The sequence below is a fragment of the Berghia stephanieae genome, chromosome 1 (assembly GCF_034508935.2).
Source record: "Berghia stephanieae isolate SIO BIC M18660-M18661 chromosome 1, UCSD_Bste_1.3, whole genome shotgun sequence".
NCBI classification, from domain to species: domain Eukaryota; kingdom Metazoa; phylum Mollusca; class Gastropoda; order Nudibranchia; family Aeolidiidae; genus Berghia; species Berghia stephanieae.
Genome location: NC_088360.1, coordinates 37,460,427 through 37,479,516, shown reverse-complemented (window position 1 = coordinate 37,479,516; position 19,090 = coordinate 37,460,427). Strand labels below are relative to the sequence as shown.

At 34.1% G+C, this 19,090-nt stretch overlaps 2 protein-coding genes across 53 annotated transcripts in view; one reads left to right on the top strand and one right to left on the bottom strand.

Annotated features, from left to right (window-relative positions):
• LOC144973639 (uncharacterized) overlaps positions 1 to 8,215 on the top strand; it is a 32,552-nt gene extending 24,337 nt beyond the window's left edge. For 2 of the 3 annotated variants that reach the window (XM_078916364.1, XM_078916345.1), the window contains 5 exons: positions 11 to 156; positions 3,865 to 4,002; positions 5,201 to 5,300; positions 6,504 to 6,683; positions 7,106 to 7,955. In XM_078916364.1, coding sequence (XP_078772490.1) covers positions 11 to 156; positions 3,865 to 4,002; positions 5,201 to 5,300; positions 6,504 to 6,683; positions 7,106 to 7,278 — 737 coding nt within the window. In that variant the 3' untranslated portion in view covers positions 7,279 to 7,955. Of the gene's footprint in view, positions 1 to 10; positions 157 to 3,864; positions 4,003 to 5,200; positions 5,301 to 6,503; positions 6,684 to 7,105 lie in introns of all 3 variants that reach the window. The other variant, XM_078916354.1, reaches the window with a different exon arrangement.
• Positions 8,216 to 14,435: 6,220 nt separating this feature from the next.
• Positions 14,436 to 19,090, bottom strand: part of LOC144973446 (echinoderm microtubule-associated protein-like 2) — an 82,408-nt gene continuing 77,753 nt past the window's right edge. For all 50 annotated transcript variants that reach the window (XM_078916317.1, XM_078916298.1, XM_078916002.1 and 47 more), the window contains 2 exons: positions 18,659 to 18,789; positions 14,436 to 18,466 (listed from right to left, as the gene is read on the bottom strand). In XM_078916317.1, the coding sequence (XP_078772443.1) occupies positions 18,341 to 18,466; positions 18,659 to 18,789 (257 nt within the window). In that variant the 3' untranslated portion in view covers positions 14,436 to 18,340. The remainder of the gene's footprint in view (positions 18,467 to 18,658; positions 18,790 to 19,090) is intronic.

The following is a 19,090-nucleotide window of genomic DNA, read 5'->3' as shown; positions in this document are numbered from 1 at the left end:
AACTTTTCAGCTCCGGGTGACCAAATTAAAAACCAAACTGTGGACGAAGAACCAATGTACGTAATAAAATCCAGATTTGGAGAGCCTTGTATTCTAGCTACCTTCAACATCACCATTATGGTCTCTTATTACGTCAAGTCAGCCAAGAATGAAAGGGTAAGGAAATGTAATGTTGAGGTCTCCCAAATTATGTGTTTAACCTGTTAACTACCGTCGTTCAGAAAGATGCGTATTCCAAAATTTGGCCAGAAAACTCGTCCTTCAAATATCGGTCGATTTAATTCATGTTAAATGGATCGACATTAGAAAGACGAGTTTTCTGGACAAATTTTGAAATATGCGTCTTTCTGGGGTGTGGCAGTTAACTGGTTAATACCACCACCACCACACCGCCACCACCACCACACCGCCACCACCACCACACCACCACCACCACACCACCACCACCACCAGCACCACCACCACCACCACCACCAACAACAACAACATATGATTAGATTGCAACAGAAAATGAATAATTAAATTTGGAGTTTATCCCAATTTCTGTATCTAGATCCAGCAGAGATGTTAAACAAATAGTTACAATTGTTGCTACCTTCTTATATACTTGCGATTAAAAGAAAGTATTCGCATTTAAAATCGTCGTTACTTTTTTATCCGTTGACGTAGACTAATGATTTTCCACTGAGTTGTTTACCATTAGCCTCTCTGTGTACCGATAGTTGATGTTTTTGTTTTTGATCTGAAATTCGCTCACCACGTCGCGCACGTGCTAAAATGACCTTTTAGCCCCTTACTCTGGACAGGAAGTGTATATATTAATTTTTTTTCTTGAACTTCTTGAAATATTTTCAAGGCAGGAAAACACAATGCAAAATACCATCCATTAATCTACTCGATGTCACGACTTAATAAAGAACAACATGCACGTGAGATTGATCATCTTCAAGCTGGACAGTCTGTGAAAATGTCACAAGAATGCTTAATGCCACAAGGAGAATTGTATATTCGTTAGTCCCTACCGTTTGTGTCATTTCAAATCGATCCACTAACGAATATACAGTTCTCCTTCAGATATTAAGCATTCTTGTGACATTGGTCACAGACTGTCCAGCTTGAAGATGACCAATGGAACGTGCATGTTGTTCTTAACTAAGTCGTGACATCGAGTAGATCAATTGATGGTATTTTCCTGCCTTGAAAATAATTAAAGAAGACACCGATGACAAAAAAAAAACAACAAAATCTACACACTTCCTGTCCAGAGTAAGGGGCTAAAAGGTTATTTTAGCACGTGCGCGACGTGGTGAGCGAATTTCAGGTCAAAACAAAAACATCAACTATCGGTACACAGAGAGGCTAATGGCAAACAACTCAGTGGAAAATCATTAGCCTACGTCAACGGATAAAAAAGTAACGACGATTTTAAATGTGTATAATTTATTTTGATCGCAAGTATATAAAGTAATATAATATACAATACTTTGCGTTGGTTTCAGAGTATTACCAATGCAGCAATGAGACCATAACAATATTAGTTATCAGATTTATAAATAAGTACACGTAAGACCTATTGTGGACTGCTCCATTGTAATTGAAATATGATATAGGTTTGTCCTTAGAATATATTTATGTGGACTAAGTATCAATATCTATTTTTCAAACATGTAAGATTGCATAGTTCCTATACCTTTATTTCATAATTTCCATACAATTAGCATAATCGTTAGAGTACACATTCACTATTTCATAATACATTGCTCAGCTTTTCCATACCTAACAATCAAAAGATTGGTCTAGTTAGTTTGAGTAGAAAAATACCAGAATCTCCGTTCAAGATTACAATGAAGAGGTAAATGAATTTACTTTTCTATTCAAGGGAGATTCTGGTAAATGTAGAGAACAATTGAAGCTTTATGGTTGGGAGAAGAACTTATCTCTGTTGAGTGTTAATGAATCCTGGTTATATTTAAAGACAGTTTTACTTCGATTACAAGAAGAATGTATACCTACTGTTAAACCAGGAGAAGAAAAATTGTTCTATGTAAAAACAAAATAGTGAAAAGTAAGGTAAAGAAAAAAAAAAACCGGGAAAACTTTTGTAAAGTTTTTAAAACACTGTCTCAATTGTTTCTATGTTATATGTTTGTGTTGAGAATATTGGCTATTAAGCTTAATTGCTGGCCAACTGACTTCGTGGTGGTTGTGTATGTTGGACCCGCGATCTCCAGTAGTCGGTGAGAGAGAGAGAGAGAGAGAGAGAGAGAGAGAGAGAGAGAGAGAGAGAGAGAGAGAGAGAGAGAGAGAGAGAGAGAGCTCTAGTAATGAATGACCTGAGTTAGATACGGTTTTTTGGGGATCGTGGATAGCTCATACGGTAGAGTCTCGCTCTCACCGGCCAGGCGGAGTTGTCGTACCAATAAGGTCGCGGGTTCAAACCCCCATCACCGCCGCGAAAAATGTTTATTCTCTATTGTCTTCTGGCACTTTTCTACTCACTTCATCTATTGTTGTTTAAAACACCGTACCCACTATAACTACCAAGAGTCAGCTAAAGCAAGGAAAGATGCAAAACGGGAGATTAGGCGGCTGTCAAATATTTTGAGCGAGCTTTGGTAAATGAATGCAGGGGGAACAAAAAATGCGTTTGGAAATAGGTTAACAAAAAGTTGAAAACAAAAACTGAAATTACAGCATTAGTTACAGACGACTGTGGAGTTGTATATGATAATAAGAACAAAGCAGATGTACTGAATGATTTCTTTTTAAGTGCTTTTTTGTTGTTGTTGATGAGACTATAGATAACATACCTAATTTCAATGATAGAATTAATAACAGGTCTTTGTCGGACGTGGTTATTTCTAAAGAAGCCATCTTTACAAAACTGTGCAGGCTTGATTGTTCAAAAAAGTATGGGACCTGATAATCTCCATCCAAAATCATTGAAGGAATTGGCTTTATAAATAATTACACCATTGTTGATTATATTTAACAAATCCTTTACCGAAGAAGTTCTACCTTTTGATTGGAAAATGGCAAATATTACAGATTTTTAAAACGGGCGATAAACATGACCCAGGTCACAACAGACCAGTCAGTCTCACATGTATTACATGCAAATTAATGGAATCATTCATAAAAGATTGTCTCTTGAATTATTTTGAAAGCAACAACTTGTTCAGCGCCTGCCAGCATGGTTTTAGAAATAATCGTCCCTGTGTTACACTACTTATTGAAGTGATTGAACATTTTACTACCATGATAGATATAAAATAAAATATTGATATATTTATATATATTTAGACTTTAGGAAGTCGTTTTATTCTGTACCACATTTAAGGCTGTTTAAAAAACTGAAGTCGTATGGGCTAATATGTTGCATGTTAAATTGGATAAAATCGTTTTTAAGTAATCGTACCCAAAGAGTAAAGGTAGGAGGTGAGTTTTCGGAATTTGGTAAAGTTACCAGCGGGATTCTGCAGGGTAATGTTTCGGGTCCTCTTTTGTTTTTGATCATTATTAATGACCTCCTTGATGTCTTGTTATCTACGTGTAAATTTTTCGCAGACGACAAAAAGATTTACAACACTACGAATAACAGTTATACATTACAGGACATCTGTCTTTATTTGTTTGGTCAAAGGATTGGAAGTTAAATTTTAATGATGATGATGATGATGATGATGATGATGATGATAATAATAATAATAAACATAATAATGATAATAATGATAATAATAATAAACCTTTCTATAGCTCACAAACATGTGTGATTAGAAATTTGGAATAATAGTATAGATATTATGTAAGTGATTGAAGTACAGAACTAATGTAATATTTATTATCTTATTTATATTTCTACAGAAATATATTGCGTTCAAGGATATCAAAGTGCCAAACGTTGGGGACACCTACGACAGCGTTTGTGGTGAAAACCGGTCTAGTCTAATTTTAGAATGGGGCAACTCCACCTTCAACCTCAATATGACGTTTTTGAGTCACGTAAGGGATAATTTAATTCTAATTAATTTCACTATTATTGTTTAATTCATTAAAAACTAAGTGTACACAATGACTATAAGGTGAGATATTTAGCTGCTAGAGGCTGTGAACTCTAATTAGCAATAAACAAAAATGAATATAACACCTTTTAAAAAATAAATAAATGCCAAAACACGGAACGTTTTAGGCTCAAACCCTTCCTCAGCTAACAACAAAAACCCCCAATAAAATCAAAAGTACGTTATATAAAAACCACACCGACGGCAGAAAAATATTTCAGACGTTCATATATAAATAAATAATGTTTTTTAAAGCTGTTAATATCCATGTTGATTATTACTCTTTATAATGAATTTATATTATAGGTATTGGCGTAAGCTGAGGTGTAGCTTACTGCTGCAGCCACCTGTTGTTGTGTAATTTATGATGGTCGGTTCTTATCCAACCTTGCCATCATTCTATACATATTCTTTATTTTTGTTTTGTTTTGTTTTATTCTCTTTCTTCCTCTCCTTCCTCTCTCTCTCTCTCTCTCTCTCTCTCTCTCTCTCTCTCTCTCTCTCTCTCTCTACTTTCTCTCTCTCTCTCTCTCTCTCTCTCTCTCTCTCTCTTCATATTCTGTTTTACAAAATCTCATCATCATCACCACCATCATCATCATCATCATCATCATCATCATCATCATCATCATCATCATCATCATCATCATCCTCATCCTCATCATCATCATCATCATCATCCTCCTCCTCCTCATCATCATCATCATCATTATCAGTAGCAGCAGCAGCATCATCATCACCCGAGCACTGAACACTGAACACTGAGCAGACATTTCGTCTTTTCATTGCACCATACATACTCCTTTTCTTACGCGATTATTTGCTTTTATGAAAACAAGATAATCATGCACCGATCACCTGCGGGTTAATTTGTTCTTAGGCCAATATTTTAAGACTACAGTATATTTTGTGTAGAATTACTCTCACTCCTATTGATATGGCAAGCTATAAGAGCTTTGGGGTTTGAGTCAACGACAGACAAAACAGGCAAACAAATACATCCCAAAATATCAGGATTCCTCGACTAGGAACCAAACCATATACTCCTTGATTACTTCTAACTCAGCTTTATTTTTCAAGATTCTAATCTAGCTTTGTCTTTGTATGGGGGTATGTTAATGTTATATTTTCTTCAACAGGGGAAGTCAGAGGAAAGAGCTCATTCAAACTGGACTTTGAATTCTTTAGTATTTGGATATAACGTGTCGAATGTTGTAGCATTTCCTGGCTCTTCTGAAGGTAAGGATGACAGAATCATATGAATAAAATATTACCACAATGACTATAACCAGAACATCATCATCATCATCATCAGCATTATCATCATCATCATCATCATCATCATCATCATCATCATCATCATCATCATCATCATCACCACCATCATCATCATCATCATCATCATCATCATCATCATCATCATCATCAAAAACAACCTCGACTACAGTATCATCATTATCATCATCATCATCATTATCATCACCAAAAACAACCTCGACTACAGGAATTATTAATTAATAGAGGTGCCTAAATGAGTCAATAAAATGGAGATAAAGATAAAGGGAGTAAATCTAACTCATGAATGAACCACACAAAACAAACGACGTTTCGGCCTTTGGCCGTTTTCAAGTAAACACAAAATACATATATTTATATTTAGATTGTCATAATAATATAGGCGAAAATGTGTAAATGCGCGCGCGCGCGTGTGTGTGTGTGTGTGTGTGTGTGTGTGAGAGAGAGCAATGGAAGAGAGAGAGATAGATAGATAGATAGAGAGAGAGAGAGAGAGAGAGAGAGAGAGAGAGAGAGAGAGAGCGACAATGAGATGACGTAATGATATCAAAACTATATATATTCTTTTCCCCCTCCTTCTCCTCCCTCTCCTCCTCCTCCTCCTCCTCCTACTGCTACTACTACTACTACTACTACTACTACTACTACTACTACTACTACTACTACTACAACAACAACTACTATTACTGCTACTACAAGAACTACAACAACAACAACAACAGCAACAACAACAATAACAACAACACTATTACTACTACCACCACCACCACTACTACTACGACTATTACTACTACTACTACTACTACTACTACTACTACTACTACTACTACTACTACTACTACTACTACTACTACTACTACTACTACCACTACTACTACTACTACTACTACTACTACTCCCACTACTACTACTACTACTACTACTACTACAACAACGACAACAACAACAACAACAACAACTACTACTACTACTACTACTACTACTACTACTACTACTACTACTACTACTACAACTACTACTTCTACTACTACTACTATTACTACTACTATAGAATTTTCAACTCATTTTAACGCACATTTTGACTAGTTTATGTTTATACGTAACGTTGCACGTTGCCTTCAATAATTGTTGGAATGTAATTTTCAGACGATTACGTCACATTAAAGAAAGATAATTTGGAGTTGTTCAACACAGTAATAGGACACACCATGGTGTGTGACAATCTCATTAAGAAACGTCTTGGCGAAGGTGAAACAGAGACAGTCATCAAGTTTGAATATGTCAAAATCGCTGCTTTCAACCTGACTTCAGAGACATTCCCAGAAGGTAAGCATGAGAACCTAACGGAAATCACAAAGTTTATTATTTGTTTGTTTGCTTGTTTTTAAACTAAATGAGATTGAAATGATGGTAACTGCAAAGTCATTAGATTTTGTTTTAAAAAAATATTCTGATAGACTACGAATATCAATATCACATATGCCCTTTTGTTACTTTATCTTATTGTGAACCAGTACCTGTCTATACAGCAAGGGATATTGCAAGATTGCCTGTACAAAGAGGTCGTCTAACGTGTATACTGTAATGTATTGTATGAAATTGAAATTTGTTATAACATTCCTACTGGAGGGATCGCAATGTGAGGTTTAGGTATGATATATTTTTAGAATACACTATTTAGCTGTACATAATTCTAGAGAAAAAAAAATTATTTAATAATCTATTTATTTCTTTAACTATTACTACAGTAATTGACGAGTGTCAAGCAAAAACGTCCTCCATTCGTGACGAAGACATCATGGTGCCTCTTATCATCGCCTGTGCTCTGAGCTTTGTCATCATCGTGGTGGTTGTGGCGTACGCCATCAGCAGGAAGGTCCAGGAGGCACGGGATCAATCCCAGTACAAACCCATGCCCTAGAGGGCAATCCAATGCTGCTGCTATTCATGTGTAAATAGGGAAAGAAATTATAATATTGCCGTGCCCTGACCAAACTCTTTAGACTTGACCAGAAAACTTTTACTTCAAATGTCGACTGACTAAAATAAGCCTCAACTTGTTATTTGGTATCAAACTTGAGCTTCTTGGACGCTTCACATTTGAGACTTTTAGCCAATTTTGGGACCATTCAAATAGAAAGATGTTTGAAGTCGAAGTTTTCTCCTCAACATGGAAAAAAGCTTAGTACGGCATTGTTATATAAGACATTCATTTACCTAACCCCATAAGGGCAAGACTGATATTTTTTTTCAAGTTATGATTTTACTCATACTCATCAAGTTTTAAATTCAAACACTATTGTTGCCACCAAGAGAGGAGTCAGAATGATGCAGTCCTACTACAATGAAGCGCGAATTATATTGATTAGATCGATGCTAGTGATTTAGTGGACGATTTTTCTAAATTTAGTAAAGCAGAACCCCGCATTCAAAATGTTAGAGTACGATCAGATTTTACATTACTTGTAAATAATGATTTAAAAAGTGAAATAAAATAAAATAAATAATATCACCTGAAAATAAATTTATATAAGTGAATAGCTGGGACCACGTATCAGTTAGTGAAACTGACTTTGGGAAGTTTTAAAAAAAAAAAAATCCTATTTAGACAAATGTGATTCTTATTGACACGAGGTGTGTTTGATGCTTTATTGCTTCATATAATGCATGGATGATGCCATGTTGAAGAGAGTACGTAATAAGAAAGAATAAAAACGATTTATTATATATATACATATATATATATATATATATATATATATATATATATATATATATATATATATAACACACTACTGAATAGTTTTAAACTGATATAAATCCATGCATTAGCAAAAAAAAAAACAAAAACAAAAAAACCCAGCAAAACTACGTGGTTTCCAACTTTGTTTTATTAGGACCGTCAAAAAATGGATTGACAGGTCCCTGTAAGATCTAATGTGTACAGTAAGACTGGATCGGGTTTTGTAAAATTCAATTATTAAATGAATTGTTTTATTAAAATATCTATGAAAAATGTATCTTTCTTCATAAAATAATTTCCTGATATCTTATTATTGCTATCTATGCAATAAAAATCCAGTACCAGAATTTTTACAAGCTTCCATAACACTGAAATCCGTTTAGAAGCTGTTGACTTCAGTTGCATTATAATTAGTCGGAAAGGTAAAGAAAACAAATTTTGAACTTGAATGAATGTATAATCATAACTATATAGAATTGTTGATTTGTTTTATCATTTTACTTGAATCTTGTGAACTGGATATGTGTGATAATGACTTCAGAGAAATCGTATATAATAGATTTCAGATAAACATACTCAAAGACACACACACACACACACACATACACATATATACACTCTCTCACACACACACACAAACTATTATATACATTCAAACACACACACACACACATTTAAACACCCAGAATTAGAGGCAGAGAGAGAGAGAGAGAGAGAGAGAGAGAGAGAGAGAGAGAGAGAGAGAGAGAGAGAGAGAGAGAGAGAGAGTGTGTGTGTGTGTGAGAGAGAGAGAGAGGGGAGAGAGAGAGAGAGGGGGGAGAGAGAGAGAGAGAGAGAGAGAGAGAGAGAGAGAGAGAGAGAGAGAGAGAGAGAGAGAGAGAAGTGTAACCCATCCATCAATTTTGTATTATGTCGCGGTGAACAAAACCAAAAATGAATTCACAATTATCAGGTTTTCAAAGTACGACTTTTAAAGGAGACATCCATTCTCATCAGAAAGGACATCCATCAGCTCATCTCCTTTTCATAATTAATCAAAAACTCGACCTGAAATTCAAAAATCGATGTCTGTTTGACCTCGCCAGACTATGACGGTTTAACCCTCTCCTTACCAACCACAGGATAATCGTCACATTCGTTGCAATACAACCATTTTTCTTATTCAAATGTAATTTGTACATCAAAAAATTTAAACAAAATGAACAGTGTGTTGTTGAGCATGTTTTGCTAAAGAAATTATGTATCGCAAGAATTTTAGTGCTATTATGTCTGAGTGATAAAAAATCTGTTTTTGTGTTAATTGGGTGAGAAGTTTTGGGGAAAATCCTGAAAATGGCTGGTAAGGAGAGGGTTAAAACAAATCTTACTTCTGTATGCCCATTTATAATGTAATCCTCGTTGTTATATATACATCATTATTTTACTTAATCACTGTGAATGAGAATTTATTACTTACTTCATGACATGATATTGTGTATAAAATCAGCTGCTGAAGCCAGAATTTCTCAGCAGTTCAATGATACTAATTATATAGATGCTGTGCGCTTGGCTAAGAAACTCACAACATTGCCGTCCGAAATATAACGGACCAACACACAAAACTTTGTGTAACCTTGAACGTTTATAGGCTGGTTAATATAATTTAGTGAGAATTACTCATAAACACGGATGGCAAAAACAATAACAAAGTCCTTCGTTATAAATTTAGACAGGCTTTCCACCTGGAGTCAATTAAACCCAGATGTCGAGAGTCGTCTTCGTAAAATCATCGCCTGACAAAGACCGAAAAAGAAAAAAGTTACCGGGCTTGCATTTTGGACTGTATGCAATATGTTGTGGGTTGAAAAGATTATTGAAAAGTGGTGAAGTTTGAGAAAACTTGTATGAAACTTATCTTGAACAGAAGTAATAAAAAGATAAAAGTTAGAATGTTGTTTTTTTTCAAAACTTTTGTCACAATCATTTGACTTAAATTTCCATTTCATCTCCTTTTCAAATACTTTTAGAAAAATGAAAAATTATACAAGAAATATTTGCAGGTCTGATAACCGAATGCAGTAATGGCCTTGTTTCAACATTGTCGTAATGAACAATATTTTGCATTAATTTGAGAGTATTCAATTCAATTAAAAACAATGAGCCCATGATAAATTTGGGTTATCAGACTTGCCAATAAGAATACGCTGGCTCAAGTTAATTATTTTAAAAATAATTGTTGCCATTATATCACCATCCACTACCAATATCAAAAGTTTAAATGGCATAACTTTTTGTTGTGATTGAATGAATGACTAGAGGTAAAAATAACACGATATAATTAATCAGAAATATACTCGTAGCATATCAACTTCATTGTTACAGAATATAATATGTATTATTCATTTTGTTTTCTGTTTTATTTTTTTCACGTGCAAAGAAATATAGAAGCACCTGGGGTAATCAAGCGTTGGCATGCTTTTGAGTTAATTATTTTAAATCCACATGGATAATTGTAGAAAAAAAAAGAAAAAACAAAACTAAAAGTTTTAAAAAAGACACGAACAACAACAAAATCAAACCAAAAAACAAACAAACCCTATTTAATGGAATTGGTGTTTCATTAATGAATTACTTGGACCTACCTGAACCTTTAGTATTTTTGTGATAATATATAGTACGTGCATTTGTATCAATATAATTCTTTAACAGACATAATCAACATTTTTTTAAATTAATAAAAAACAACAACCCCTTGAAGGTAAATGGAAAGATGTAAATTTGGACAACATTCTACGTAGAAAGCCTTCCCCTTATATCCGAGGTGTCTTCTATAGACATTCATACAATTCTCTTATCTTTCTGACTACATTTACAATATCGTGCAATGCCATTCTACCTACATCGACAAAACACACTTTTTTTGCGTTTGGTCAGAAAACTTTTTCCCCATAATATTTTTTATGTGATTCGGTGGCCAAATGATATTATGTCTAAATAACCCCTGATAATTAAATACGCCGAGGGAAAATTCCTCATTGCAATATCCATCTATCAAAATGGCAACCAACTTGACAAAAGCTCTAAAACTCTAGACTTTAAGAAAATAGCGGGTTGAAGTTTAATCGACGTGCACAGGTTCATAAATGAACACAATTATGAGCGTGATTCAACATCGTTGTAATGGTCAAGATGTCTTGTTTTGACAGTGTTTCCATTCCAACAATGAACCCACATGCACAATAATTTGTTGGTGATCAGACCTGAAAATAAGTATACGTCGGCTTTATGACGAATGGGGGGGGGGGGGGGGGGGGGGGGGGGGTCATTTTAATTTATTGATAACTGAGTGAACGTTTTCTAGCCAGTCTGGGGCCAAACTGGAACTACTCAATGGTGTAATCATGAGAGACATTGCTTTGTTTTACCGAAAAATTAAATTCTCTTATCCCCTGGAATAGTCATCCAGCTACTCTACCGTCCTCCCACGAAACACATCTTTAAAATTATGGTCAGAAAACGTTTCAAACATGAATCGATAACATGAACTTGTCCAAAAGTCTGAAACCAGAGCGAGAGTGATTGGAAGTCTCAGGTTTGAGACGTTTTGACAAGATAGGAGTCATTTTGATTGTTTGTCAGTTGAATCAGTTTTCACGCCGAATTCAACAAAATGTGATTTGTCTGATTAGCACAATGCTGTAAATTCATTGTAATTGTAAACAACTCTCGTGTCGAATTGTGAATAGCAATCTTTATTTTGCCATGATATTTTAAGTTTCTATACACTTTAGTTCATCCTTAATCTGAATAAATTACTACTACTCATTTTCAAAACTGATTTACAATTTAGTTTGTCCTTATATGTCAAATAACAAGCTACCATCATTTTCTTTTTTCTTTGTTTTGATTTTTTTATGGCTAATACAGCCACACTTATTAATGTACATGTTGCGGATCGAAGCTCGAAGAAATAAATAACAATGTGAAATTGAATGAAAGCTTCAAGTTAATTACGAAAACTGATAGAAGGGACGTTTCGGGTTTCCCCTTTTTCAACAGACAGGATGAATGAAACACTACAGATGAATGAGATGATGTGGTAGTGGCGTTGTTAAGATAAATTTTAAATGAATGTTAAGATGAATTCATCTTAACAACGCCACTACCACATAATCTCATTCATCTGTAGTGTTTCATTCATCCTGTTTGTTGAAAAAGGGGAAACCCGAAACGTCCATTCTATCAGTTTTCGTAATTAAATTGAAGCTTACATTCAATTTCACATTGTTATTTATTACAGCTACACTTCAGGGAGAGAGAGAGAGAGAGAGAGAGAGAGAGAGAGAGAGAGAGAGAGAGAGAGAGAGAGAGAGACCGTTTAAAAATGCAATTACACACTAAATCTCCGACAAAAGGAATAGATGGGTGTACGCTTGGCTACGAAACTCACAACATTGCCATCCGGAAATATAACGGACCAACACACAAAACTATGTGTAACGTTGAAGGTTTATAGTCTGGTTAATACAATTTAGTGAGAATTACTCATAAAAATGGATGACAAAAGACAATAACAAAGACCTGAGTGACGAAAACTTCGTTCTATTTATACATTCAAATGATGATGGGAATTTTCTTTTAGGAAAGGCCAGTTTCATTCCAGACCAAGAACGGAAGTCATGTGAAAAAACAGCAAATGCGGACCCGTTTATTTTGGACTAGAAAAAAAAAGGACATTTGTGACCCATTGTCTCAAAACGGTATTAACGAGAACTTGGGGTGGAAAATTGAAATTATCACTTGGGGTTTTGCTTGCTTTTTTTTTTTTTTTTTTTTTTTTGCTTTTAAGAGTTTTATGGCACTTGCAACACATTAAGGTCATATCAGCGCCAGTAACCAGGTAGAAAATGGGATAGTAAAAAGTTCTAGAATTACAATTAAAGCATCCAAGAATAAGGCAGACAAAGGGGAATTGGTTCAAATAAGGAACATATGTAGATTCCAAGAGCACACTGTCAGTGTACTTAGTTTGAGATCACCTAAAAGTCTCATCCAGACACAAGCACAGGTCCCCACTAAGAGGAATACACTCAAATGTTTACAAATCATATATAATATATAAACAAAACACAATACAATGCATAACAGAGAGGTGATTTACAAATAAAAAATATCATCTCCCAAAACTAACTATATATTTGACTGTTTCCCTCCCAGCCAGGGCCAGGACAAAACCAAGTAATCTCATTCCAAGACAAAGACAGAAAGCATGTTGGAAAACAGACATAGGGGGATATAAGACACAGTATGTACCTCCCTGCCCACAATGGGAGGTCAGGAACCCCACCCATCACTTGGGGTTTATTTCTGTTTAATAAGGTGAAGAGTAAATATAATGTCTTATCTTGCACCAAAAAAAAAAACTCTAGTTCCCATTTCTTGTCATTTTAATTCTAAATTCACTTTGAATGGTCCAGCTCATCCCGATTTAATAGTTTTGAATGGGGAGTCACATCTATAGAGGGCAATATCCACTAAATATGTTCAAAGCGATTTACAAGGGGTCCCAATAGCTCAGTCGGTAGAGCACACGCTTCACAATCAAAGGGAGCGAGACTGATCCGAATTGCAGTCAAGATTTTTTTCTGACACCCCTGTTCACCCAGCAGTGATTGGGTAGCTGGGTCTGTTAGATCTGGTGGGAAGTACTTTGCGATAGACTGGCATCCTATCCTAAGGGTAGCAAGCAATTTTTATTTCCGTTTCACCCTATACAAACTGGGAAAAACTAAGGCTCCATGGGCCTAATGGCTCTGTCCGTTTTTAAGGGTTTTGCGACACATTTAAGTCATATCAGTGCCAGTAAAAAGAACGAAATAAAATAGTCAAAAAAATTCTGGCATCCTATCTTAATTGGAAAACAGACATAAGGGGATAGAAGACACAGTCAGTGCAACCCTGCCCACTATGGGAGACCAGGAACTCCACTCAGTTTAACATATTTGGCTGTTTCCCTCCCAGCCAAGGACTCCGACATGGGAAAGGATAAAACCAAGTAACAAAAAGCAAGTTGGAAAATAGATATTATAGGGGTATAGAAGAGACAGTAAGCGACTTCCCAGTCATACCCATTACCAAGACCATATGGCTGCACACTCTATAAGGTCATTGGAAAGGGGCGGGGGGGGGGGGGGGGGGGGGGGGGTGGCATTTATATAAGAAGGTAAAAACGAACACTCAAAGGACCTCTACAGTCCTTATGAGCAGGTCCCTGCTAAAAATATATTACACAATCCACGTATAACTCAAAACCTTTCACACCAATGGCACAAAAAGTAATTGACAGGGACAAGCTGTTCGATTGTTAAGACATAATAAATTGGTTGCTTTATTTCAAATTTTCATCATGATATTCAAACAAACAAGAATACATGAATGACCCAGTTTAATTTAAAAGCAAAATCTTAACTTGGCCCATTTGACAAAATTGCTTTGATTCATACAAAAGCCTCAACCTACCCACAATTTTCTTTATAATTTTCATATATAATAGAGACAACAACAGACCCGTCTATTAGAGTCAAAGCATCTTCTCAAATTCAGCCAATCAAAATTTCCTTTACAAAAATAATACAGCTATTTATGAAAAAAAAAAAAGAAAGAAAGAAATGTATAAAATATAAATGACACAGCACTGAAAACGGAGAACATGCAGAATAGTATAATACAAATGCATATATTATTCATAATATTAATTATAATCGTAAGTGGAAAAGGTTCAGACTGTTAATTAATTTTGAAGCAAATTGGTGTAATACTAATTACATATTATTACTATAAATATTAACAAAACAGTATAAATAAAACCAAAAATAAGAGAAAATAAATACTGACAACGGCAATAAAAAAACATCACAGAAAAAAAGGCTGCACAATTTTAAAAACCAAAAAAACAAAAACAAAAACTGAAAAAACAATCCAAACAAGAATAAGTTAAAACGGAACCTGAGCTAACGACACTATTCAATACCAGAATGTGGCACCTCAAATGTAAATAACATTTCTAATAAAACATTAAAGTTCAATAAGTTTTTTGATAATAAATATATAAATAAAATAAAATAACTAGTAATAAATGGCACCTCCACTTTAACGTTTTTGTGCTTGGGTCTGAGTGGGACAGGAATTTATACGTTCTTGAGGTAATCAGTAAAAAAGTTCTTTCAAGTGCACAAGGACGTAAACCAAAAAGCTTTCAGTCAACAACAAGCGGGTTGATTTCCTACACCATCGATTCATTCTTAAAAAATGATAACATAAAGAAAACAGAAAAACAAAGCCAAACGACCTACAGATCAAAAGTATCAAAAAAATAATTCTTATCTTTGTTTAAAATTACATAAGCTCCAGTAAGAAATGGGTAATTTATTTAAATTTGTATATGAATCTATTAAATATAACATATGCTTCATGCAAAATTTAAGAAAGCTTGACATACTAATAAAATAAAATTCAATCTTGTTACGGCAAGGTTTTCAAGTTTGTCCAAAATACATATCTGGAATGATAATTGAAACAGGAGAGAAAATGGGTTCTGTTTAAAAATATGATTTTTAACATTTTATTTAAAAGCTGACCTTTACAATACGTCAACTTATTTTCAAAAATTGGATACAACAAAATTTTGGCTTAATAAGATGAAAAAAAAGAATTACCAAAAAAATTATATCCTAAACAAACAAAATTAAAACGACCCCCCCCCCCCCCCCCCCCCCCCCACCCTTTCAAAGAAAAATACATAACAAAACATTAAAAAAAAAAAAAACCTGGAACAAACCTCTGCTGCCATTAAATTTGCGTTTTCCGAAATTTCGAAGATGGGCTACAAATAAAATTTTTGTAAAAGAGCTTTGAGCATGCATAGTGGACATGCTGTAGGTTTTTTTTCCCTACAGAGGTTTTATTTTTAAAAATACAAATAGCAATGTGCTGGAAAATAATCATTAGGATGTAATCTATAATCTGTAGTTTATTAAAACAGTCATCAGTTAATCATTCCTTTTATTCATGGCAACCTTATCTCAGCAGACTGGAAGACAGAACTTAGTGACAGATGCTGTGATTCAAATTTTATCAAGACTTGTGCATTTCATACTGTCAACGTCTCCAGAATATAATCCACATGTAATTGAAGTAAATCAAAAATATAGATTAGGAAAGAATACATTGAAATCCATCACATATGTCATATTGATGATGATGATGATGATGATGAGTATGTTTTTGGTGCTTTGGCTTAAAAAAAACGGACAAAATACTTTTACCTCCGACTTGACAGCAAACAGTGAAATGCTTCTGAATTAGCTTCAATTACAAGTCTATAAGTGATCCCATCTCAATATTCAATTAGCGAATTAACGAAACAGACATCTTCAGTATTTGATCTACATTAGGATAATCATAATAAACAATAAACAATAAAGAATATTGTTGGAAAATGGACTACAACGGCAGTCTGAATAAATGACTTAAAATTCTACCTAATGTCGGACTTAATTTTGCCTGTTAAAAATTGCACAAGGTTTTTGATTTAAGAAAAAGTCATTCAACTCTTGTCAAATGATAATTCTAAAAAACTTATATTCCAAGAGTTTATATCTGAAATTGGAACTTAATCTGCCTCAATATCCTTACACTTTTTTTAAAACGAAGATCTTGTTTCTTAATTTTAACCTTTTTTATTTTTGTCAATGGGTTGGGGAAGGAGGGCTATAACAAACATGCATACATCACTGAAAATGATGAAACTGAAAGTCATTTTCATACAATTTAATATTTAAAAAAAAAAGACTAACGTTAAACATATCAGCAAATGCATGAAATAGTTTACAAGAATGTATAAATAATCACAACAGGTCCTCAGTACTTCAACAATGAGAAACATTTAGTAACAATAAATGACATATAACAATAGAGAGTATAGAAAACTGCCATCACCACAGTGAGAGGTAAAGAATTGGGCATTATAAACACAACAATTATAACATGATAATCAACATTGAAATCAATTTCAAAATTGATGAAGAATCAGATTTTAGATCTTAATTCAATTCAGGCTTTGTTCATTCTTTAAATCATTTAACTAGACAAATAGATGGCATTATTAGACAGGCATTTAAAATTTAAAGAGAAAGTAAATATGGTTGAGGAAATGAAATTTTCAACCTTTTCTACCATTACCTAACTCAGTCGATTCTTCAATGACCAGGCATCCAACCATATATTTGTAATGGTTGTTTGGTGACCTAATGAATTCAGAGTAGCGAAGGCATTTTTAATAACTGGTCAAATGAAATATTTTCATGATAGTTTTCATGCAAATGATGCAAATTTGGAAAATCAAGCTGCCATATCTAAATGTTACAAACCATCCTAACCTCAACTCATTATCATAGGAACTTATTAGAGCACAAAGGTATACAAGCTTTGTACTAATAACTTCTCTATTGATTCATTTTCAGTGAGATCATGGGTTCTACGATTTCTTTTCATGCACATATTATCACTGAGAAGCAATGTAAATATCAAAGGAGACAGTTGAAAGCAATTCACCCTGAGTAGTCAAAGAGAAAATAGGATAGTGAAGTATGTTAACATTCAGAAAATTGACAAATTAAAGCAAGGGGAATTTGATTTGAAGTAGATTTAGTTTTTTTTTTCATTTGGTGTTAAAGACATTTGAATATTGGCAGACTGGTAAATTATCAAAAGTGTTACAGTGATAATTAAGCAGGCATTCTTTTTTCCTCTAGATACTAAAAAAGGGATCCTAATAAGTGCCGAAAAAGGTCGTCTTATAAAAAAAGTTTTGTAAATTTATTTTGAAATTTGCCTTAATATTCAATTGGCAATGACCAATATTTTAACATCCTGTAATATTTAGTAAGAGACGGACATCCAGGTGTCAAACATAGATAAGAACATTGTTGACAGAACGTTAAAAATGACAGTCTTGAATAAATAAAATATATTTATTGACATGCTGTCTGAAACCTCAATCAATTATAAGTTTCATCTCTTGTAAATACCTGGTGAAAATATAGGTTTTAAAGAAACAAAAGTAATTAACTGATTAGATCAGCACTTGACAAATGAGATTTCTCAAAGAAATTTGTTTTGTACAGTGTAGATTGGTTTTTAAGTTTCTAAACAACAGACTGGGACAGGGAGTCTTCTTATCAGTGACGGTGTCTGGCCAAGATTACACCACCTGCCATTGCATGACAGCACAATCCTTCCCGCCAGTTGAAATGAGACGAGAGTTATCAAACAGGAAACTGACTGATGTCACATGACTGCTGTGACCCTTGTAGGAATGGCTGGCGCTCTGAAAAAAAATAAATATATATATATATATTGTAGAAGTTGATCATAAATATACTTGAAATATTATATATATATAAAATCGCAATAATCAAAAGATTTGCAGCTTTCTACTAAAAGGCATTTTTCATAAATCTTGCCAATAACAAATAGTGTTTGTGTTAAATGCTTAATTAACTAAAGAATGTGGCATTACCTTTGGTTGAGGGCATGGATATGTGTAGAGGTTGACTTTGCCAAAGTCATCACAGGTGGCCAACAACTTGTCATTGTGAGACTTGCCGCATCCATTGACATCAGTACCATCAGCACCCTCTGGCCAGATGCCTAGATGAAGATTATAAGAATATATGATAATTCAGGTGTCACGAATATCTGCCAATTCATATATCAAATGGCTATGAAGATTAGACTGAATCAATGGAGCAGTTGTAATGACTTACTGTCAAACAGAAATTATGCACACGAGCTTACAATCAATATAAATACACATTTTTGAGATGTCTCAATGCTAAAAAAATATAATCAGACGTTGAAGTTGAAAAAATCTTTTCTTTTTTTTTAAAATGGCGGTGCTGACATAGCAAAGTTTCATTTCTCCGTACCAAGAAAAATATTTTATATGTGT